At 38.5% G+C, this 24,071-nt stretch overlaps 1 protein-coding gene across 23 annotated transcripts in view; it reads left to right on the top strand.

The window, feature by feature from the left end:
- Positions 1-24,071, top strand: part of EPB41L3 (erythrocyte membrane protein band 4.1 like 3) — a 129,256-nt gene that overhangs the window by 93,607 nt on the left and 11,578 nt on the right. For 13 of the 23 annotated variants that reach the window (XM_077933129.1, XM_077933124.1, XM_077933123.1 and 10 more), the window contains 10 exons: positions 84-236; positions 1,396-1,493; positions 2,678-2,853; positions 6,586-6,806; positions 12,439-13,002; positions 18,008-18,061; positions 20,187-20,222; positions 20,354-20,419; positions 21,074-21,265; positions 22,110-22,184. In XM_077933129.1, coding sequence (XP_077789255.1) covers positions 84-236; positions 1,396-1,493; positions 2,678-2,853; positions 6,586-6,806; positions 12,439-13,002; positions 18,008-18,061; positions 20,187-20,222; positions 20,354-20,419; positions 21,074-21,265; positions 22,110-22,184 — 1,635 coding nt within the window. The remainder of the gene's footprint in view (positions 1-83; positions 237-1,395; positions 1,494-2,677; positions 2,854-6,585; positions 6,807-12,438; positions 13,003-18,007; positions 18,062-20,186; positions 20,223-20,353; positions 20,420-21,073; positions 21,266-22,109; positions 22,185-24,071) is intronic. The other 10 variants (XM_077933127.1, XM_077933133.1, XM_028737290.2 and 7 more) reach the window with 10 other exon arrangements.

Raw genomic sequence — 24,071 nt, 5'->3', positions numbered from 1 at the left:
AGCTTGTGATTGTGAAAATGGAAATGAACCATTGATGCTCTAAAGATTAAAAAATAACATATTTTGAAACATCTTTTTTTTAGGACTCTGAAGGAGTTGAAATCATGTTAGGGGTTTGCGCAAGTGGTCTCTTGATATATCGGGACAGACTCAGAATAAACAGATTTGCTTGGCCTAAGGTTCTCAAAATTTCATACAAGAGGAATAACTTCTATATCAAAATCCGACCAGGGGAAGTAAGTGGACTTCAGCAAACCTAATGTATTTCAGTGTTCCTTTTGCAAACTGGACTGCTCCAGTTGCCCAATTTCATATAATCATTAACTGAGTTCATGCAAGTGTATGTAACCAAGTCCATGGCAGTCATGGCATTATGCTGTATTTCCCCTGTTGCCAGAACCACCCCCCTTGCCTTTCTGAGGGCCAAACTACATATGACAGCATTCACACAAGTAGGAATTGTAGCATACACTTGTGTCCTTTCCTACGTACGCACTCTGCTTCATTCTTCCTCACCCTCTTTGTACTAGACAAACGTTTATTTACCAAGATCATCATTTTCACATTATTTTAGACTCCCCCCCCCAATGTTTTAATTCTTGTATAATTTATTAATCAGAACATTTCTAAGATTGGGTTAGTATTGGGGATATTGAGTTGTTGAAGCTGTTATTAAACTTCATATCTGAGTAGGAAGTTACTTTGTTCTCCTACTTTTAAACCCCAGAGCACCACATTGTCAGAAATAACAGCTGATTTCTTTGTGGCGGCAAGATGAGAGAATCTTATGTCACAGTTGATTAATGTAGCAATAATAGTGTCTTGATGTGTTAAGTTTCTTCTCTACAGCACTTGGTTGGTCCACGAGTCCAGTAAAACCTATTAATAGCAGTTAAGATACACTTTCATATATTTTGACAGACATTAATCAAATATCCCTTTCTTAAATAGTTGTGGATTTTGTATGCTAGTTCTTCTAAATCCGTGGTGGTCAACTTTTAGCTCCCCAGGTATTGTTGGACTTCAGCTCCCATCAGCCTGGCACTGGTAGTCCAGCAACATCTGAAATGTGTAGAAGAACTCTGACATGGTGTTTATTAGCAAACCAGAACTGATCCTGTTTTATGCCATTATATTTACTTACAATATATATTCCCCTGGGAATGTCTGTGTAGCCAGTTCAGGCTGCAAGGGACCAAATTAAGGTTTCATGAGCAGCCATAAATCTAGAATACACTGCATATTATTTGCTTACATTGGCAACCCTAACAGTGTTGACCCAGTCTGCTTGTATGTAATATATGCAGATGTATACAAATTTCTTGAGTTGGTAATATGCTTCATTGTATATTTGTTACATCTTAACTCGAAATTAAATGTTCTTTTCTCTCCTAGTTTGAGCAATTTGAAAGCACAATTGGGTTTAAATTACCAAATCATCGTGCTGCGAAGCGTTTATGGAAAGTATGTGTTGAACATCATACATTTTTCAGGTATACAATGTCTTTTATATTTTAAAACATGACACATAGAAATGAAGAATAAAAACTAAAATGTACTTAAGAAGGATACAATTAAATAGTTCTGCTAGCAGGAGCCAGCATAATGGCTTCTATTAGTGCAGCAGGGTTTTCTCGCCTCTCCCCCACCCCAGAACAGCAGAGGAGATGGGAGGTTGTTCTGTTGGGCAAGTAGAAATATAATGTCCGTTTACATCAAATGGGTCTCCTTAGAGTAGGGCTAGCATTGGATACAACCCATTAAAATGTAGCATTCTTCTTGATCATTGGTATAGAGAAACATTCGAAATATATGCTTGACTATAAGAGGAAGCACTTCATGGTCCCTGGTGGTAATTGAGGCCTCTGCAAGAGCCCCACTCCTCTTCCTTGGATGAGCCCCACACCCAGAGTCATGGTTGGGCAGGACTACATCTATGAAGATAATTTCACCAATGATGTGGAAGAACAGTTACTATATAATGAGTTGATATAATCTAGGGATTCTTTCTTAGGGTGGGGTCAGATTAGGGATAGCAACTCCAGAATGAAGAGTGAATTCTGGGGCAAAGTTCATGTGGAAAGTTTTAATACTACTGTAGTGGTGGGTTTGAGAGAAGTCTACCTGTATGCTGATTCACCTAGATATAATATCTTATATATCATAGCCAATACATAATCAAACAGTGTCAGTGCCACACAAAATGACTGTGTTTGTAGATATGTAGATATATATGTGAAGAAGCAGTTGTTGATACATGTTTTTGAAAAGAATAACAGACTATTATTATTATTATTTGACAAAGACTTCAAAATATCCAGCTGTTTCTAACTATAATATATGGGTTGTATGTGCAGAACCCTCTGGAGTAAATTTTGAGGATGTCTGGCGTGTTGCAGGGGACAGAAGGGGAGGGACGGGAAGGTTCTACACTATTTAATTCTAGCATAAAACTGAGGCTGTAAATCTATGTCCACCTAGCCTGGGTGTTAGTACTAGTGGATATAACTAGATTTACATCTGAGGAGGCATGCGTAGGAGCACTGTGTTATAACCATATCTATTCAAATAAAGGATTATGGAATAGAGACATGGATGCCCAGAATTTATTTTTCACTTCATTTTTCCCATTTAAAACCTGCAATTCTTCACAAGCATTCTGTGTGATATGTTCTAGGCTCTTGCTCCCAGAGGCTCCTCCCAAAAAATTTCTTACACTGGGTTCCAAGTTTCGCTACAGTGGAAGGACACAAGCCCAGACAAGGAGAGCAAGTGCACTGATAGACCGCCCAGCACCTTACTTTGAGCGTTCATCAAGCAAACGCTATACAATGTCTCGCAGCTTAGATGGGGGTAAGATGCTCTTGATGGTCTTTATTTGGAGTTTTATCTTAATTTTTTTTATATTGTTAGAGAACAGATTTAAGCTTCTTGTAATCTCATGTCCCTTGAGCTTCTGTTGGATGATGCTTGTAAGTATATGCATGATACTTCATTCATTATAAAATGCCCATTAAATAAATATTAGCCTTCTGCTTTTCCTGGGCTTATTCATATGGCAGTACACAAAAGCTGTGGAAAGAAGAACAATGAAACTATGAAACTTCAACCTTGACCCACCTATTCCTTCAACCACCAGTCTTTCTTCAGTTACTGAAATGCTTTCTGTTTCCCTCAGCTTTTTAGGGTGTTCCAATCAAATATATAGTTGACCTAGATCCCAAAGAGACTCAAATAAATACATAAAACAATTGCCACCAGAACTCCTGTTTTTAGGTTTCAGATTGGTGTCACACCAGTTGTCTGCCTGCCTATATGGAATTTAAGTCATTTCCATATAGCTTATCTGCCTGCACATCTATGGGCAGGACCCATAAAGAGGGCAGGTGGGTTGGAAGTCCAGCGAGGATTGGAGCTGAGGTGGCTGCGTGCAGCTAGTATTTATTAATATTAGATGGATTTTACTGGGAACTAGGGTTGTCAGGTCCACAGCCCTACCCCTCAGCTTGTTCCTGACTGGCTCACTTGAACAAGGCCTCCAGGCATGCCATATGGCTGCAGAAGGAGGTGCTGGCATCCCTCAATGGCTACCTGTAGCCTAAGAAGGCCTCGCATCCAGGCTTCTGCCAGGCCAGGCCACAAACCCCACCTCCGTGGAGTCCCAGGTAAGCGGCATTCTAATTTTCAGGTGTTGCCTAGATTCCAGCCGCGCCTGCATGCATACAGTGTAAATAAATTAATATATGTTGTGAAAGACAAATCAAAGCTCCTGAGCTAGCTCTTTCCTTCCTCTTTACTGCTACTTTTGTTGCTTACGCTTATCGACAATTTGCAACCCTTTAAAACTAACAAAACATGATGCTCAAAATGTGAACTCACCTAACCAATTTTCAGTTTAATACTATTTATTTGCAGATAGAAAATCAGCATGTAACTGTCTTCTAGGAAGCTGCTATTCAAATTTCTATACATAAAAAAAAAAGAATATAAAGCAGATACCAAGAAACTGCCGGGGTCAATGGAAAAAATTGTGATCCATATAAATTAGTGATAATCCTTGGTGTTCCCTGCTGAAACTGATAACATGAGTGCTTATCACTCATTAATTTTGATCCTTTTGAGTACTAATATGCTTCCTGCTGGTTACCAAGCAACTCGCGACCTTGCTGCTATGCATGCATCTCAGAGTACAAATTGTTCTCAGTGTTGTTTTTCTTTTGCTTAGTTTTTATTAAGTAAATACCTCTAGCAAAATTCAGATCAGAACAAGCCTAATCATTGTCTTGTATGCATGCATAAGTTACATCATGGTTAATTGGACAGTGTTTTTTTTCTGGGCAGAACATGAGCCCCTTTTTTTAAAAATAGGGGGTGTAAAATGTGATTTGAGTTTACTAAGAGAGGGAAAGGTGCTCCAATAATTTTTGATGTGCATACAAATTGAATGTACATGTATCTCTAAATCACAGATAATATACTCGAATTCTAAAAGTGCAGGTTAGGTTTTTTCCAAAGGGTTTGTTGAGGCAAAACAGAATTATGACTACATTGATTTGAAAAATCACTCTGAGTGAAGCATATAAAAAGGTGGAACATGGCATGATTACAAATTGGTAATTAGATATTAACCATGGAGTAGGTTTACCTTGCACTGGTTACTAGTTTGGGGAACTACATACTTGTGTAAAGTTACCAATGAATTCAATGGCATAAGTATACACCTGGCTTTTTGGTTATTTCATTTGTATCTTGCTTATCCTCCAAAGAGCTCAGCTTATAATACAACAATCTTGTGAGGTAGTTCAGCTGAGAAATAGTGACTAGCTCAAGAAAGCCCAGTGAGATTCATAGTACAGAGGAGATTTGATCCTGGGTTTTCTGGATTCAAGCCTATACTTAGTGTAACCTCTAGTCTTCCAATTTCTATATTCTATTCAGGCCAGATACATCTTAGAAAAGTTATGCGTATAATTGTTACTAATATTCCTTTCAAAGTTGTTGCTCAGCTTTCAGTTGGTATCCATGTGCATCATTGAAATTAAATGGAAGCTTTTAGCACTGTATAGCCATGGACAATAATTTTATTTAAAATTAAAAAAAATAATTTTATTAATTTAAAAGATTTTAGGCCACTCATCATGGCACTGTGTAAGGAATCTTAACAACTGAAAAACACCAAAATAAAATCACAATAAAATAAACATAGAGCATTGCTTCTGGTACAGATCCAAAGGAGGCTCACTGATTTATTGGAAAGAAAAATTAGATTTTTTGAAAGTTCAATATATAAGGGTGGAAATGGGAAATCTTACAGAATCAGTTATTGTAAGTCTGTTTCCCCAGGACTTACCATGGAGGGCCAAATGGGACTGTAATAGTTAGTGCTTGCAGTTTGTTTGTTCTTTAATAAGTAGCAGGTTATGTGAATGGGGAGGTCAAACCAGTTTTGGGCCTTAGAATGGGAAGGAGGAAGTGAGTTAATGCTTGGACAGATGTTTCTCTGATTGGTGTCAGTGGAACTATGCCTGCTACTTTTAGTGGAGTGAAAACTGCCATTGGTGCCCAGTTCTGATCAGGACTGTAACAGAGGGAATGTGATAAAGCCTCATGTCATGATTCTGATCTGACTTACTTGCCTCCTATAAAGCTGTTTTTTGGTTTTCAAAACAACAACCATGCAAGGGCTAACAACTTGAGTAACGTCACACATCTAGTTTGTCTCCCCCCCACTGGCAGTCTTGCAGAGTACCATGGTATCATTTAGGTCTACAAAAATGGAATGGAAATTATTATAGCTTCTCACCGCCAGAATTTTACTCTAGGAAAAGGTTTCTACCGTTATGATTTACAGTGCAATTCTGAGCTAGATAGATCGATTTGCCATAGAGTGGTGACATTTGATATGGATAGAGAAAAAGGTCTGTAATATACACAGAAGTATAATTTTGATTCATAATAACATACAAATTTTGGACCATTAGAGGTTTTTTTTATCATAATGTTTCAGTGCAATCATACCAGTCCTATAAATTGTTTTTTACATACTCAGCTTTCTAAAAAAATCTTTTTCATTTCCAAAAATTATGGAATCTTCTTTGGATGTACAGTTTTATTTTTTTAGGTTTATACTGTCCTCCTTTTTGGCTCCATTTTGGTTGCATTGCATCTGGTTACATTATAATGAAAATAGTAAACAGAACCCTTTCCTGCTGTGCGCATTGCATACTGATTATTATTTACACCGTTTTCTTAAGCAAGAAACGCTGCAACATGCTCAAATCATGTTAGTTTTTTGACGTTGAGCATTCTAGCAACTAATATTATAAATGTATTCTGAATATGTGTTATGGAGCATCTGCATGTGTATGAATACATATAAAGCCTTAATATGTGTGTATGCAAATGCACACTTGTATATTTAATCCCTTTGCAAATTTACTTAGTAATTATACATGTTTCCGCATGTTTCTGAAACATGACATTTTTAGCTCCTTGGCAAATTGCTTTAATCCACATTTATTTTTATTTGGCTTTGCAGCGCAATTTATGTTAGACTTTACCTCTTCAAATTATATTTGCTTTTAGCATCAGTCAATGAAAACCATGAAATGTACATGAAGGATTCTATGTCTGCTGCAGAGGTTGGTACTGGCCAGTATGCCACGACAAAGGGCATCTCTCAAACGAACTTGATAACCACTGTGACTCCAGAGAAAAAGGCGGAAGAGGAGAAGGATGAGGACCAGAATAAAAAGAAGAAATCAGAAGAAGTCACTCCAGTCTCAACAATACGGCATGATACAAAGGTATAGTTTTCTGGTTTATATTTAGCTCCACTAGCTAAGCAAAATTAGAAGTGGTAGATAGAAACATTTGTCATGATATATATTCATATTCAACAGGAAATATATTTATGATCCTGTGGAGTCTTTTTCTGCAATTTTAATACGATGACTTGCAACACATCTTACTTTATAGAGAAATGGTTTATTTCTAAGCAATATGATGAACTCTGCAAAAATGTAAATAGGTTTGCTATTATGGACTGAGATGGCTTCCACATTTTTCTTATTTTTAGAAGACCAGGACTTTTATGTTTGTATTTTTTTAAAAAAAGATCTCACTTTTACCATGTTTTTTTAATTACTCCTGAGAAGTTTATCCAAATGGCTCTTGTGTGAATTCTTATTTTTCTGATCTAAAATATAACTACCTTCCTTTTCATGTTGTTGGAATCAGTGTCGCTGGCACACTTGTAAGTGTAGGTTTTGGCATTTCATTCCATCAGCCAGCCACAGTACATGGGGAAATAGGTTTTAACTAATTCTGGATCCATAGCAAACCAAGCAATTTTCTGAGCCAGTAGGTCTCCTTCAGTGTCTGTTGCACACAACTAGTAGGTTCAATCAACAATGTAAATGAGGAGCTTCAGCCTAATGTTGCAGCTACATATACTCTAAACAGCATTCTATTCCATTTGAACTGCTTCTTTAGTTTCAGTCCTGTTTTTCAAATTTGAGGCATCTAGGACTTTGCCAGTGTGTTCCATAATAGCATGCTTTTATAATACAATGTAGGTTTATTATCCCTAGTTTTGCATGCCCGCTGTTCATTTCTTTCACAACCACTCTGCTTTAGCAGCTTTGCACTGCACTGCTGGTCCACACAGCCATTCCTGTATGACAGTCTGAGGTTGGCTGCTGACACCAGCGCAGTGTCACCCCAAATTGTGATGTTGCTGGCACCTTTTCTAATTACTTTGCTGACTGGGAAGCTCACAGGCTATGGCTGTAAAGCTTTTACATAAATGTACAAATTCTTAATTCTGTCTTTATAGTTGCTCGGTTGGTTAAAATTTTTGATTTTGCAGCTCCAGGCAACTGAAATAAGTTTGTAAGAATAAACTGAAGTGACAGCATTCACCCTGCACTTTTAATTCAATTGTAGGGCTAAAAAGAACAAACTTTCTTGTTGCAAACTACACTGAAAGCAGTGTGTTTATTATACAGTCATACCTTGGTTGTTGACTGCCTTGCGACTCGAATGTTTTGGCTCCCGAACGCCGCAAACCTGGAAGTGAGTGTTCCAGTTTGTGAACATTCTTTGGAACCCAAATGTCCAGCAGGGCTTACGCGGCTTCTGATTGAGTGCAAGAAGCTGCTGCAGCCAATTGGAAGCCGCGCCTTGGTTTTTGAACGTTTTTGGAAGTTGAAGGGATTTCCGGAAATCTAAATGGTGATGCTTAATGAATTCTAAAATGGCTTTTACTCTTACTAATAAGAAAGTATTACAGCTTATTAAGAGGACCATATATTTAGATTAAGAGAATTAAATCATACAAGCAAATTAGATGAACACAGATAAATACAGTAAGATAGGAAAATAAGAAAAAATTGTCTTCTTCTAAATTCAAGATTTTATGTCTTGGGTTCCAGTGCACAGTAGTAGACTGGGTGCAAATAACTTTACATATGAACCTACCAAACTGTTAGTAAATGTCACCTCTGACAGTGCCAATTACCTGTTAAGAGCAGAAGAAAAATAAACTAGATTATGCCTCTCAAACAGGTGGTCAGAATTCTGCCACCAGGTAACAATGCAGCCACCAGGTACATGGACCTGATTCACCAAAAACTTGCCCTGTGTGTGGATGCTACGATCACTGAAGTCAATAGCAGCTCTGTTGATTTTTATTTTAAAGTCCAACTTGATCCATCCATTTCACACACACACACACACACACACACACACACACACACACTGCATAGTTTCATCTGTTGGGTTTTCTTTACTTTAAAAAAATCCTTTTAAAATTAGTTATTTCTCTTTTTAATTATTTTACCTCCATTTACCATATCAGAGAAGTATGGGAGATTTATTGAAAGCTTCCATGGGGTTCCTCATTTAGAAGGACGTACTTGTGATAAGACATGTATAGGCCTGCAATATAAATATATGAAAATGCTGTATCAAATTGATTGTCATAGAATTTGCTCTTGTGCTCTAAATAACTTAAATATGTACAGTATCCAATTAAGTTGTACTTAGAGCAACCCCCTTGAAATAAATGGACTTAAGTTACTCATGGCTAAATTAAGACCACTGATTTCAGTGAGTCTACTTGAGGCATGCAGACAACCTTTAGACTGTCAGGAAAACTGCACTGCTAAAAACCTTGTCTAGAGAGATCATCACAGGCTGCAGCAAACAGATGAAGTGGTGGCCAGAGCACTATCAAGAACTGTACTCGCAGGAAAACATGGTCTCTGGCACAGCAATTGACAGCATTCAGACTCGGCTTGTCTTGGAAAGTTGGATGCTCCCCCCTTCCTTGATGAGCTGAAGAATACCATCAACTCTCAGGTATAAGGTTAAGCCCCAGGACAGGACAGAATCTCAACAGAAGTGCTGAAAGCTAGCCTCAGTTCCTCCAACATAATGCACCTCTCATGACTCCCAGGATTGTGATCCACAAAGGTGACTGCCATGATTGTAAGAACTATCATGGAATCTCCCTGCTGAATACTGTAGAAACCGTCTTTGTTCTCAACCCTGTAGTTCTCAACAGATTACAGTCTCTCACCAACAGAGTCTATCCAGAGTCACAATGTTGCTTTAGAGCTCAGAGGTCAACAGTCGACATGTTTTCTTCATTGCACCAGCTGCAGGAGAAATGCCAAGAGCAGAAATCCTCCTTGTACATCTCCTTCATAGATCTGACAAAAGCCTTTGACCTTGGTCAGTTAAAAAGGACTCTTCACATTGCTCAACAAAAGAGGATGCCCACCTAAGCTCCACAAGATGATTGTAGCCTTCCACAAGAACATGCATGCCACTGTCCAGTATGATGGTTCATCCTCAAACGCCTTTCCTATAAAGAGCAGTGTAAAACAGGGATGTGTTCTTGCCCCAACTCTCTTTGGCATATATTTCTCCCTGGTGCTCGACTGAAGATCTGCCCAGCTGCAACAAAACATGTCTCTCCCATTTTGGTCTCAACAGCCACAGAAGGCTGTAACTCTCCAATAGTTTCACTTTACCCCTGAAGATGCACTCTTCCATTGTCTCTCAAGACAGATGAAGGCCAACAATCACTCTTCTAGGCATCACTTAATTGGATATCACCTTATGTCTCCCTCTCCATTTAATATCTCACTAATGCAGTAGCTTCCAAATCTGCTAATGTTATACATTTACTCATGTTAACTCAGATTCTTCATCATCCTTTATTTGATTACCATTTTTGTTTAATACTTAAAAACTTGATGTCAGTGTAGTAAATTACCATAGGGCACAACTTAACAGGGAAAGGTGTTAAACCAAAGCAAAGGCAGGTAAAATTATGAAAGTGCAGGACACTTTGTAAAAGGATAACTCAGATTGACTTAGGAATAGCTATCATACTATGTTTTAGAACATCTCGAAGCCATCTAGAAGGCCACATTTGAAAATACAATGTTATTTATTTTTTTCATAAATTTTATACACAGTGTGAGTGTAAAAAACCTCAGATCAGTGAAGTACATGGAGTTTGACTGGATCCAGCAAAGCACTGTGCATTCACACTGTTTTACCAGCAGTAGTTCATCCACTAACAGGCTGAACCTATCCAGTTTGTAACTTTGATTCCCTGGAATCAACACAATTCATCTAAAGCTTGCTGTGTAAGAATAGATTTGAAAATTTTGTCAGCTGGTATAGTTGTAACTACAAATGGAAAGTGTCCAGATAAATAAGACATCACCGTTGGGGTACTTCTACCTGTAGACAGATAATCTGTGTAAGCCAAAGCCTCTGGACTTAAAGTCACTAAACTGTTAGAAAGCATTAAAAACTCACAAGAACATAATCCTTTGATAAGATTACATAGTTGAGATGTTACTACCATAATCTCTGATAGTCACCCATCTCAGAATGTGAGAGCTTTCAGAGTCATGTCTCCAGTAGTATCAGTGGCTGGTCAAGTTCATAGGGGAGAAGTTTTTCAGGCTCCCTATTCCTAGACCTAAAACTAGCATTTTGATTTTTGGTTGGAAAGTCTGGCAAAGATATGTAAACAGATCTTTAAAATGAACCATACTCATTTCTAGATGGTCCAGATAATGATTTTTCCACTTTCGTCTGAAGTAATTGAAATTTCCCAATAGTCTAGAAAGGCAGTTCCATGTACAGCACATTACCTGTATATTATCAGGGAATGGGTAGTTTGGGACAGATTGTATTTTCCCAAGAACACTTACTATCTATACACAAGCTACATGTCACCTGATTTCCATTGTAGTTCCTTCTTTGTAATATATGGTGACATTTTGTACTTCTCATAAGGAAATTCTTTATAGCAAGTGGGATGAGCAACAAAACATCGCAGTGTGGTGTGCTTCTGCTTAGGGTGCCAGCCAGCCATGCCCTAATCCATTTCCCCAACAAGCACTCAGTGTTGTATAGCCACTGAGCATGTTTGGGTTTGGGGGATTCCACCCCTTAAAATCCCCACCCCTCAAGATGTTTTGGACTTCTACGGACCTTCATATTTCTCCCAAGAAGGCTGATACCACTCTCAGTTTGGCTACAGTTATACAAACATACATAAATTTTATCCCACTTTTAACAGCTTCTCAAAAGACTCCTAGGTGATGAAAATTTTCTTTAGGATCAGCTTCTCTCTCATGCCAATGTCTTGTTCTAGTTTCCGAATCCTTCTAACTGTAGCTTAAAGTAATGACTAAGGTGGGCAAAATATAGTAGTGGTAACCCTCCAAACCATGGGATTGAAGTGGGTTTGTAAACCATGGCCTGGAAATTGGCACTAGCTTTGATGTGCAAATAGGTATGTTATAGTAAAATAGGATTAGAGCAGACTGGAAATAGAAGAGGGAATTGGTGCATGTACCAAGGTGATGAAGGACTATGAAGGTTTGTAGCAGATATGAACAACCTTTGGCCCTCCAGATATTCAGCTACTACAGCTCCTATCAACCCTGGGTATTGCCCATGCTTGCTGGGGTTGATGAGTGTTGCAGTTCAGAAAATCTGGATGGCCAAAGGTTCCTCACATCTGGTCTATAACACAATTCCATTTTTTCAAATCATGGTTTGGGTGACTATCTCAATTGAGCTTTCATGTTTAAGAATATCTAGTTTATTAACCAAATGTAGTAGCTGGGTTTCTACTGAATATGTACATTTGAATATTTTAAAATATAAGATGTCTAATACTGTTAACAGACACATTGGCCTTCGAATTTGTGTTATTGGACTGCTCTCCTTCATTTGAATAGCTATGGCATGTGGCAAGGGAATTTAATCCAGTGAATAAATTTGGTTTTTTAAAACTTATGTAATTAACTTTTTATATACAGAGGAAATTAACTAATTACAATTTTCTTTTGTCCTTTTGCTCTTGCACTTTGTTTGCTGCTCTTTCTTCTTTTTCATCAGCCACCTTTGCTTGGTACAGATCCATTACACACCTCACCATCCTCACAATCTGGTCCCTTTGCATCTTCAACAAAGCCCCGTAGGAGATGTAAGGAGAGTGGTCGAAAACCATTAGATTGCAAGTCGCCTAAAAACACTGTTCAAAAGCCTGACGAGTCTGAGTTGGACTCTGAAAGAAAAGGAAGAGTTTGCTCAGTTGAACAAGATATGGCCTTCAGCTATAAACAAAAGGCTGGTAAAGGCGGGACATTGTTTTCCTTCTCCTTGCAACTTCCAGAATCATTCCCCACACTCCTGGATGATGATGGCTACTTATCCTTTCCTAATCTCTCTGAAACCAACTTTCTGCCAGAAAGTGTGCAGCACTTCCTTCCCATTCGCTCACCATCCCTTGTGCCTTGTTTCCTCTTCATCTTTTTCTTTCTGCTTTCTGCCTCTTTCTCAGTGCCATATGCTCTCACTCTCTCCTTTCCTCTGGCTATGTGCCTCTGCTACCTGGAGCCCAAGGCGGCCTCCTTGAGTGCTTCACTTGACAATGACCTGAGTGACAGTTCAGAGGAAGAGGTGTGTACCTCGGCACAGAACACACTTTTTGGTGTTCATTGCTTCAGTCCTAAAGAGTGTTAGAATGCTGCAATAGTGGTCCTACTTTCAGAGCCTCATTTCTGTCTGTGCTGATATGTTCAGAATTTTTTAATTTTTGTTGTGTTGAGTGTAGTTTGAGCCTCAGGGTTAGGCACAATGCTATATTTATGAAGTAGTGGTATCAACTTTTTTTAAAAAACAACAACACCTTATTCTAAGACTCAAGAACTTTTAACTAGCTGTCTCTTGTACTTGTACATCCAAAATCTATTTTACAGGTTTCAGTGCCACCCAAGAGTAAGGAATTAGAAACACTATATATTCCAACTATACATTTGTAGTAGGTAAAAATTAAAATTAGGTCTGAATTGTTTGAGTAGCCTTTTATTTTTGTAAGACACCAAGCCAGTCTCTCAGCATCAATAAAATACATTGAACCTTTGAGGTGTTTGTTATTTCATTGCGGGTATTAAAACTTCTTTCCTGTAAATCCAGCTGGTGTTTCATTAAATAGACCCACTGAATGAATAAAATAGTCCCCACAGAAAATATAACTATCAGTTATCTCGTGGTACCATGTGCTATGCTTCACTTACTGCCAAAATTAATGCTTTCTATAATCACGGTGAAGAGCACTTTCCAGTATGTTTAGCAAGGAAATAGTCTAGACTGGCAATAAATTATCCATAAATTGTTGTTTTCAAGGACATTACAATTAAAAGGGATGACAATCTTCTGCCCATAGATCTGGTCATTTTTTGTACTGGCATAAAATCTTAAACAGAATTTGCCATTTATATTACCTTTCAAATAACAATTAATAGTAACAATCATATTAATATGTTGTATTCTCCAAGTAAAAATATAACAATATTTAGGTTAATCAGGCTGCAATCCAGAACACACCCCTTTTTCCATTTGTGACATCAGGATAATGTTTTTTAGAGTTAATTCCAAAACTAACTTGTCAGTTAATTTCCAATGAAGTCAACATTACTTCTAAGTAAAAATGTATAGGATTGGGTTGGATATGAAAGGTTTTTGAAACAGGCTTGGTTCAGATGTAGAGTCAAAGCATGGTTGGGTGTTATGTTAATTAGTCTTCTGTTTACACACTTCCGCCCCCTTCTTTTATCCACCACTTCAATTTCCTACTTCTGCTTTAGTCCAAATAATTGTTTCCTAGGATATCTGAATTGGAAGACTATGGTTGTGTTTCTCCAACAAACCAGGATCAATCCTCATTTGGAAGACAGGGCAAACTATATTTTGCCAGTTCAGATACTATAACAAACAAAGATTTGCACCAAAGTTAAAGTAAATAATTGACATGAAGTGCACAGTGGGAGGAAAAGAGTGGGATGGGGGTCAGGGTTCACAAGGATTAAGCTCACATGTACGATACCACAAGAATAAAGCTCACATGTACGATACCAAATTCTGGCATTGTATGTGAACCAGCCCTATAATAATCTCAGGGCCAGGACTTCTTTAATAGATTTATACAGACTTGTGCCTAATCCAGGGTGCTTCTCTTGTTGGACATACTGCATGAAAGTTTACTTTATTTCAAACTTGGGCATGTCTGCATTACACCAGCAAAACAAAACACAGCAGTTACTATGACAAGTTAGAAAACAGGTGGCTGGAATTTTTTATATTTTGAAGCTATTTTACATTTTCTTTGAAAAGGCCATTTCAGTCTGTTAGTTCCAGCACAGTAGTGTACCATTCAAAATTAATGCTGGTCAGTGATTATCTGCTTACCCTTTTACAACTTCCTGCTCCTGGGGAAACCTGCTTTTCTTGAGGCCCCTTGAGATTTCATTTTACTGTTTTGCATTGGTTTGCTTTCTTCAATCAGCTAGCAACTTGTTAGCTTTGTATACCTTGAGTGTGCTTCATCCACAGACATACAATTTAGCATTCAGATTCTTGCTTCAATTGATAAAAGCTGTAAAAGGGGATAGAATCTCCATTTTGAACATTGCCTCTAAAATTAGTTGAAAGGCATTTCTAGAGATATTGCTTCTGCTTTCCTGTGCAGAAAATAGCACTTTATACTGCAGGGTTAATTACCAGTATTCCTAAGACCCTGCCCACCAGCATACTTAGCATATGGTTACTCATACCCTGATAGAAGTAAGCCAAACTCAGTCCTTATAGAGTATTTTACACCAGAGGAAATACCTAAATTATTCATAGTTTAAAATTAACCCACAAATGTAAAACTCGCTATCAGTGCAACCCTGTACATGTCTACTCAGAAGTAAGCCCCACTGAGTTCAATGGGACATACTTCCAGGTAAGTGTGTATAGAACTGCAGCCTGTTACTTTCAATATTTTTTTTTAATAAAATGGGTTAGTTGATTTTTTTAAAAAAAGTTGTCAATAGAGTAGATGGTTTCATGTGAACCCCAGTGACAATTAAAATATGCAAATCATTTTAATTAGTATTATAGAATAGTGTCATACTAAATATGTAATACAAATCTATTAGTTCTGCCATTCACAAACTCACTACTGAACTTTGCCTTGCTAAGTGATCTGAACAACAGGCTCACACAACATGGTGTCCACCAAATGTTTTGGTCTACATCCTTTGAGCCCCAGGCAGCACAGGCATTAGCATGTAAGGGATATTGCTTAAGTGAAAATTTTCCCTTGGTATAGATCCAGGCCTGCTGCTGACTCCTGGACTTGTATCTAACTTCTATTTATATTTCACCATTCTTATATCGTGGGACATAAGATGTACATGTGGCCTCCATGTGGACTGCCTCAGGCACTGATCAGACCTGGACCAGCTTAACTTCAGAAAGGAAAGGAAATCATGCTTTTGTTTTGCGGTATGGTTTCCTGGGTGAAAAATATTTTTCAAGTATTAAGGGTATGTGTGTGCTGAGTTGGTGACTTTTTGTTTGTTTGTTGCATGCATTTCCCTTTCAAATACACGGGGATGGGGTCCCAGTCTAGGTCAAGCCCAGTACAAGATAGGGAATATATATGTACATTTACCCTTCATGCTGATCAAACCAAACAGCCTACCAGTTTACTGTAGCAAGTTGAGTGGCTGTGAGAATCTCTACTTTTTCAGAATATCTTCTTGGAGCCTGACATTGCTCATGAATGGTCTTTTTACAGATTATTCAAGCCCTTGAAATATTTATTGTACTCAGTGTTGGATGCAACTGGCATGGTGCCATCAGAAACTATCTAACATATTCTTACAACATTGTGTTGTCTGGCAAAACCGGTACTGATGAGAATGGAAGCTTTATATTGCGCTGAGCTACCATACAGCTTTCCTTTTATGAAAATAATTTGGTTTTCTTTTATAATTTTTTTTTTATTTTGCAAATACAAAAAGTATAAAATATTGTCACAGTAACTATAAAAAGAATCTCCCATTCTTAACTTATAATACCATTAAATTATTACTTGTACCCCATCCATCTGACTGGGTTGCACCAGCCACTCTGGGCAGCTTCCAACAGAATACACCCACCCACCTACACCCACACAATTAAACATTAAAAACTTCCTGATACAGGGCTGCCTTCTGATGTCTATGGAAGGTTGTATAATTGTTTATCTCTCTGGCAACTGATGGAAGGGTGTTTTAGTGAGCGGATGCTCCAAGGCTCTTGCCTGGTTCCCTGTAACTTCACTTCTCACAATGAGGGAACTGCCAGAAGGCCCTCAGAACTGGACCTCAGTGTCTGGGCTGAACTTACAAATATATTAATATCAGTAGTCCATTTGTCCAAATAGATATCTAAACAAGAGCAATGATTAGAAGATATATATTCAGAACACAGAAAGGCCAGCAAGACCACTGAGTAGTGGGTGGCAGGAATCTATCCATCAATCTTTGAAATACTGTATAAGCCTCTTTGCAACCATAAGGGCTTGCAGAATCCAGTTTTGTTGCCCATCTGATGATCCCAACACAGCAAGAATATAATTTAAAGTGTGTGAAATATCTAGGATTTTTTAAAAAAAGTTCCACTATTTGTAAAATCTGAAAGATTTCCCTAACCCCATCCCAATACCTCGTCAACTTTTTAAAAGTTGATAATACCTGGATGTAGTAATTCATTTTCAGGCACTAATAACAAAGGTGTTCTTGATACATTCTTAGTTACCAGTAGATTAGGATGGATAATGCTGTGCTTTGTTTCACTTGGATCATTTGTACCTACTAAATGTCATTATTATTTTATTTTTTAAAAAATAATTGTCATGTTTTGTAAATTGGAATGGAAAGTATTGTCTTTTTTATTTTTAACTATGTCCTTACAGTGTTAGAATTGGTATCAGCATTTCATATGTTGGTTGAGAATTGCAATTCTCTCAAAGAAAGAATAGCAGATTCTGTTACATTTAACCCATCTCTTGAAACACTTTGGTAATGCAGACAGCCTTATACCCTTTTTTATATGTGAGGAAAATAAAATCTGTACAAATGAGGGGCTGAAAGTCAGGTGACTGTTAAAGTAGCTATGTATACGTATATACACAAACAAATTTATTTCTGCTTTTTTCTCTTTTCAAATATGAACTCAATAAACTACCAACATTTTCCTAATTCTTCATTAAAAACATACTTTTTGTGCATTGTAGTTGGACTAATTGCTTTTGGAAGTTTTACTTCTTGTTAAAGCCACCTGGCTTTCCTCAGTAGAATTAAAAGCTACACTTACATACTTTTTCTGGTACTATTTTGTTTGGCTAATAATGTCTTAAATCAAAAGCCATATTCTTTGTACAGTATGCCTTGAGCCTTCCTCTGAGTCTGGTCTGTTTTTCCCCCTGATTTTGCTTCTTTTAAAGTGTCTATAGTTTGAAAAGCAACTCAACTGCAGTTCACAGGGATGTAGACTTGGCAAATCAACCTCTGACTTGTGTTTACTTACAAACTGGGTTTATTCTTTATTCCTGCTTACCCATTGGAACCTGGTTACTTGTATAACAAAACAGACTGACAGTGAAAGGACAGATACTGCAGCTGATGGGGAAACCACTGCCACAGAGGTTTGTACAGTTGATAATCACATAGTTGGTAAAGAGTGTATCATGTACCTTCTCCCATCAGATCTTGCACATTAGCACTGTTTTGCCTATTATTCATGGAATAGAACACCCTTTTCAACACAATATGGGCTCAGGATCTGATACATTAATACACAATACACACACACACACACACATTTTGCATAAATGAAGGATTTGCAGCTTTTCATCTCAAAGTACAAGTACTAATTAGAAAAGCTGCAGTTGGGTGCTATTCATGTATGTAGTATCCAGATAAAGGTAAAGGTAAAGGTACCCCTGCCCGTACAGGCCAGTCTTGACAGACTCTAGGGTTGTGCGCCCATCTCACTCAAGAGGCCAGGGGCCAGCGCTGTCCGGAGACATTTCCGGGTCACGTGGCCAGCGTGACATCGCTGCTCTTGCGAGCCAGAGCCGCACACGGAAACGCCGTTTACCTTCCCGCTAGTAAGCGGTCCCTATTTATCTACTTGCACCCAGGGGTGCTTTCGAACAGCTAGGTTGGCAGGCGCTGGGACCGAACAACGGGAGCGCACCCCGCCGCGGGGATTCGAACCGCCGACCTTTCGATCGGCAAGCCCTAGGCCCTGAGGCTTTTACCCACAGCGCCACCCGCGTCCCTTACAGTATCCAGATATTGGAGCCCAAATACATAAAACACTAGCAAAATGCCTATGATCATGATGAGCTAAGGTGAGGGGGTGGAGTCAGAGTCTGTATACTGAAATAGCTCCTGTAAGATACAGTGCATCTCTGTATGCTGTGCACCAAGAAACACAGTAACTTCACAATGGGATTCCTGTCAGTCTCATGCATGGAGGGCAGCTTTTTCCCTTAGCGAATGACATTCACTTATATGAAACTTAAAGGGTTTGCATGGGAAGGATTGCATTTCTCTGCCCTTTATTCTTCAGCTTCTGAGAGTGAAGCCTACTCCTATCATCCTAAGCCGTTTTGTTTCTGTGGCGTGTTTTTAAAACCTCAATGTTTCAAATACCCTTTGTTGTGTATTATTTTAGAATAAAAGAAACATATTACATAGAAATAAAACAATAGCAAAGCAACCTGATGCAAAGTAACTAATTCATATAGTAGCATTACTATAGCTTGCACACAAATACAGACGGTGAATTGCCTATAATCAGAGATTTCCTAAGTGATTTACCACAAAATATAAAACAGAACAGCATACATAATAAATAAAACCAGTGCTTTTGAGGTGAGGGGGAGTTAGGTACCTGAATATTGATAAAAGTGCCTTCGGTAGCAAAAAAAAAAAAAGAAGAAGAAGAAGAAGTGACGGTAATCCATAACAGTGAACACTATCTCAACAAAAAGCACTGATTAAAAGCAACCACATAAAATTAGCATCCTTTAATTTTTTTGCTGAATTTTCACAGCACACCCAAATCCATACAATGTTGACACCTGCCTCAACTCCACTGTAACAGTGTTCCATAATACAGGGGCTACTGTGCTGAATGCTCTCAGATTTGATTTCTATTTCTGGCACATGAAACACCTCCTCAGCCCCTGGGAAGTCCACTCACAGGAAGTCTGAATTCAGCCCATAGTCTCCAGCTTCTAAACACCTTCCTAATTTAGGAAGCCTGTTCAATCCTCCTTCTGAATGTTCAGACAGAAAGAACCATCTGCCTCAGTGTTATCTTAAGATTTAAAAAACCCCATACTTAAATAAAAGTATGAATACTATTTTACTGTCCAAAACTATGAAGGTAGAGAGGAGCTTATTTGCATTTCACTGAATAGTTGGTGTTTATTCAAAACCTGCTTCAGTGCAATCTAGTCCACCCTTCACTCAAGAATCCCATTGTACAAACAATATGAAAATTGCAAGTAACAATACAAATGTAAAACAAAATAAGCCAACCAGCACCATAAAATTAATTGTACACTTTTGGAATTCACTTATTCAAGTTATTTAAACCATAACTTCCTTATTTAAGTGTCCAAGGTACACTGCAGTGTGCACATCCATGTTCTATAGGACCAGATTATTGAGATAATGTATATGAATCACTTTAAAAAGCTATTATAATTATTGTAGACATAAAGTATTTTTCCCCAATCTTTCCTATATTAACAGTCTGATCAAGAAGAAGATGGTGATCTCAAGGCACAGGTAGGTGGAAGAATGGCTTGTCTTATGCTTAATTGTTGGTACTCTTCCTCTACCAATTTACCTAGAACAGCATTTTGTATCCTTTCAGTACTATGGCCCTTACTTTTCCCTTTCTCTTTCAATTTTTTCAGAATAGTCTGATTAAGCGCATAAAGGGTGAAAATGTGTATGTCAAACATAGTAATCTTATGTTAGAGGTTGGTATTGGTATATACCAGTGCATGTACTCTCCTTGTGATTTGAATATAGTGGTTAAGCTGTGGATCTGCACTCTGATGCATGAGATGTGTATTTTCACTTGCTAATAAATACCTCTCTCTCTCCTACGATTATGACTTTCTGTTACACTGTTGTTTAGGACTGTGTTTGTATATATGTAGATCAGGGGTATGTAGATGTACCTCTTAACAGGTAGAATATGTATAAAATCTGACCATCCTAAGAATATTTGATGCTTAATGAATTAGGACCACTTTACACATTGCATTTTGAAGTAAGCCTATAAAATCTTTTCCACATATGTGTAAAAACATAAAGTAGAAATGCCTGTTAATAGAGGTAAACTTGCCAGGGAGCTGGGACTAGCTGCAGAGATCCCACACAAGTGTACCCTGAGCGGCAAGGGTGAGTTTGCCACCATGCTATGCGCAAAGTGTCCTAAGAGTTTATATGTAACTATCCTTTGAAACACCACAGTTCCCCGAGAGTGTTGTGTTAGTGTTGTGAGACATAATCTTGTCAAGGCTTCTTTTGCTGACTAACGCACATGACTTGGTTTTTTTTTTTCATATCTTGTCAATTTAGATAAAGTAGGTATTTTTAAAAATGCTGTTTTTCTTTTTTCTTTTCAGGAACTAGATAAAAACCAGGAAGACCTGATGAAACACCAGACCAATATAAGTGAGCTGAAACGGACATTCTTGGAAACTTCCGCAGATACCTCAGGGACCAATGAATGGGAGAAGAGGCTTTCTACATCACCAGTCCGGCTTGCTGCAAGACATGAAGAAGCTCCTATGATTGAACCACTTGTGCCTGAAGAGGTGATCTTTCTGTCCTTCAACCTTTAACTGTCCAGTAAAACTTTCATAGTTGCTTAATAGGCCAACCAATTTCAATTAAAAAAAATGCATATGTTAAATTAGGTTGCCATAAATACCAGTTAGGGTACAAAATTGCCAAGATATGCTAAAGATCTGAAACAAAAATATTTTTATTTTTTTTGGTAGCTGGATGAAAAGAAAAGATGGTAGAATTTTATTATTCTACCAAGCAAATCTAGAAGGTAAATTGGTCACAGATCAGCCAAGCATAGAGGATTCCTGTTCCTGAATTCATAACATATACAAAACATAACCCAGTCAAGATCATTATTTGTTGCTAACCCTCAGGGGACCAGTCTCCTACATGCCTCCCCACCTCTACTGTAGGGAGACCTATGGCCCTGTAGAAGAAACACCCCCCATAAGGTAACTGGTAGCAGATGAAAATTAGTTACAGACTGCTGACAGGGAATTAGTTTGCATCCTGTTTTCATTCATAATTTTAGGAACGTCTGCAGGCACTGTGCAGTCCCAGGATTAGGCATCCCTTAGACCACTGAAATCAATGAACTTAAGAATGGCTAGTTCTACATAAGATGAGCTGTTAAAGCCAGCATCTGAAATGCTAGCTTTGATGGACTTGATTCTCTCCCCACATTGCTCAAAAATCAGTTTTCTCCTTTGCTTGTTAAGCAAGATAGCTCGGTAAGTGACTGGGGAAACACAGCGAGATGGGCAGGGAATGATGATGATGATGATACTTGTGCCATAGCAAGTGAAAAGATAAGGTGTGTTTATTAAAGCTCATATATTTATGCGTCCCCCATTCCCTCTTATTCATTAGACCAAAGAAGAAAGAGAAAAATCTGAAAAGCGTATATTTTTGCAGAAGGAAAGCACTGCATACCTTGATTCTCAGGTAAAAAGCAGCACACTTTCTTATGATTCAAACAGGCCACATTTTGTGGTACTGGCTTGATAAACACATCATACTCCTTTTTCTAAGCAATTTTCTATTTTAAAAAGTCAGTAGCAGATGAAATTGTCAAGCAGAATGCAAGACTAAATGAATACATTGCAAAGGTCTGTGAAATCTGCAGCTTAGAATCCCTTTGTTCGCATTTGCATGTGTAAATGTCTCATTGAAAATACTATGCTGTGTTCATCTGGAAGGGGTGGGGTTCATGCCCAGCTTCTTCATGAATATTCTCATTATCATACACGTTTGAACACATTCACTTGCTGTTGCCAGATGTTAATGTTTATTGTCAATATCTGTAAGTATGCAAGTATGGTGCCCCCAATCAAAGATCCTAATAGGATTCAAGAGAGTCAATTTTCTCTTCTTGTTCTTCCACATGCGAATATATTCAGGCAGGGAGAGAGGCTTACAGGGAAAGGTTGCGCACATACCCATAACATCGCTCGCCTCTCTCCCTATGCTTGGTCAAGTTCTTCAGAGGGCACGTATCCTAAATGACATATTTGTGCAAGCTAAGCCAAAGACTGCCCTAAGACAAGGATTCCCAGCCAGTTTGGACACCTGAATTTTGGGAGAGTGCTCTGGGTGCCAGTGATGAAATGGATGCCCTAGGGGTGTGGCATAACACAAAATTAGAGAGGGTGCAGTCATTGTTGCTTCTCTCTCCTTTCCCCTAACAACCTCCTGCTTGCCACAGGAAGTCAGCTATGTCCTGCTGGTCCTAATCGTGGAGATACAGCTGAAAGGCACATTAACCCTGGTTCCCCCAATTGTAAACCTAAACCAAAGCCTCAGCTGCCCTCCTCTATCCACTTACTTGGGTGCAAGCTCCATTAAACACAAAGAGACCTACTTTCGAGAGCCAGTGTGGTGTAGTGGTTAAGAGCGGTAGTCTCGTAATCTGGGGAACCGGGTTCGCGTCTCCGCTCCTCCACATGCAGCTGCTGGGTGACCTTGGGCCAGTCACACTTCTCTGAAGTCTCTCAGCCCCACTCACCTCACAGAGTGTTTGTTGTGGGGGAGGAAGGGAAAGGAGAATGTTAGCCGCTTTGAGACTCCTTCGGGTAGTGATAAAGCGGGATATCAAATCCAAACTCTTCTTCTTCTGAGTAGACAAATATATCACTATACTGTAAGTTAACTCTTCTCCTTTAGTGATCACTCGTAGCCGTGTAAGATTGTCTTCCATAAACACAGTTTTAACAATGAGTCCGTAAGTGACTGTGGAGGCCAATTAACTATACAGCGAATGAGTACATTGAGTTTGAGTCCTAACGTTCTTTGCAGAGTTTTCACATTTTGTATTTGCCACTTGAGAGGATTCTTTAACTTCCATCTGTACTTATAGTACAATAATATTTGCAGAAAATAACTTCCAGGGAGTACCTGATCTCAGATGTACCCACCACAGAAAATATTCATACTGATTGCTAAGAAAAGAGTAAAGAGCAAGCTATACGGATTCCAAAAACCCTGTAAAATAAGACAAAGCAGGAAAAGTGCACAAAGGAGAAGGGGAAGAAACAGCAGTTCTTTAGAGATTCCAGAGATTCCTCTGTTCCACAGATATTCCTATTGCCCGGTGTTCAAACAACTCACTTACCAAAACCACTCTGAATTCACACATTGACTAGAAACACTGACAGGTTGGCTAATTACGCAGAAATCACATAGAAGGGTATCTACACATTTTGCTTCATAACTTTCTTTCTAGGAAGGATAGAGACTTCCTTTTTTTTTTTTTTTTTAAAGAAAGCTCAAAATCTGGGGCCGCTGTTGGGGACACCACTCAATAACATTTCAGGTGACACATTGGTGACCCCT

Source organism: Podarcis muralis, chromosome 8 (genome assembly GCF_964188315.1).
Source record: "Podarcis muralis chromosome 8, rPodMur119.hap1.1, whole genome shotgun sequence".
Lineage (NCBI taxonomy): Eukaryota > Metazoa > Chordata > Lepidosauria > Squamata > Lacertidae > Podarcis > Podarcis muralis.
The sequence above is the reverse complement of the archived record's forward strand: the minus strand, read 5'-3'. Positions and strand labels throughout refer to the sequence as shown.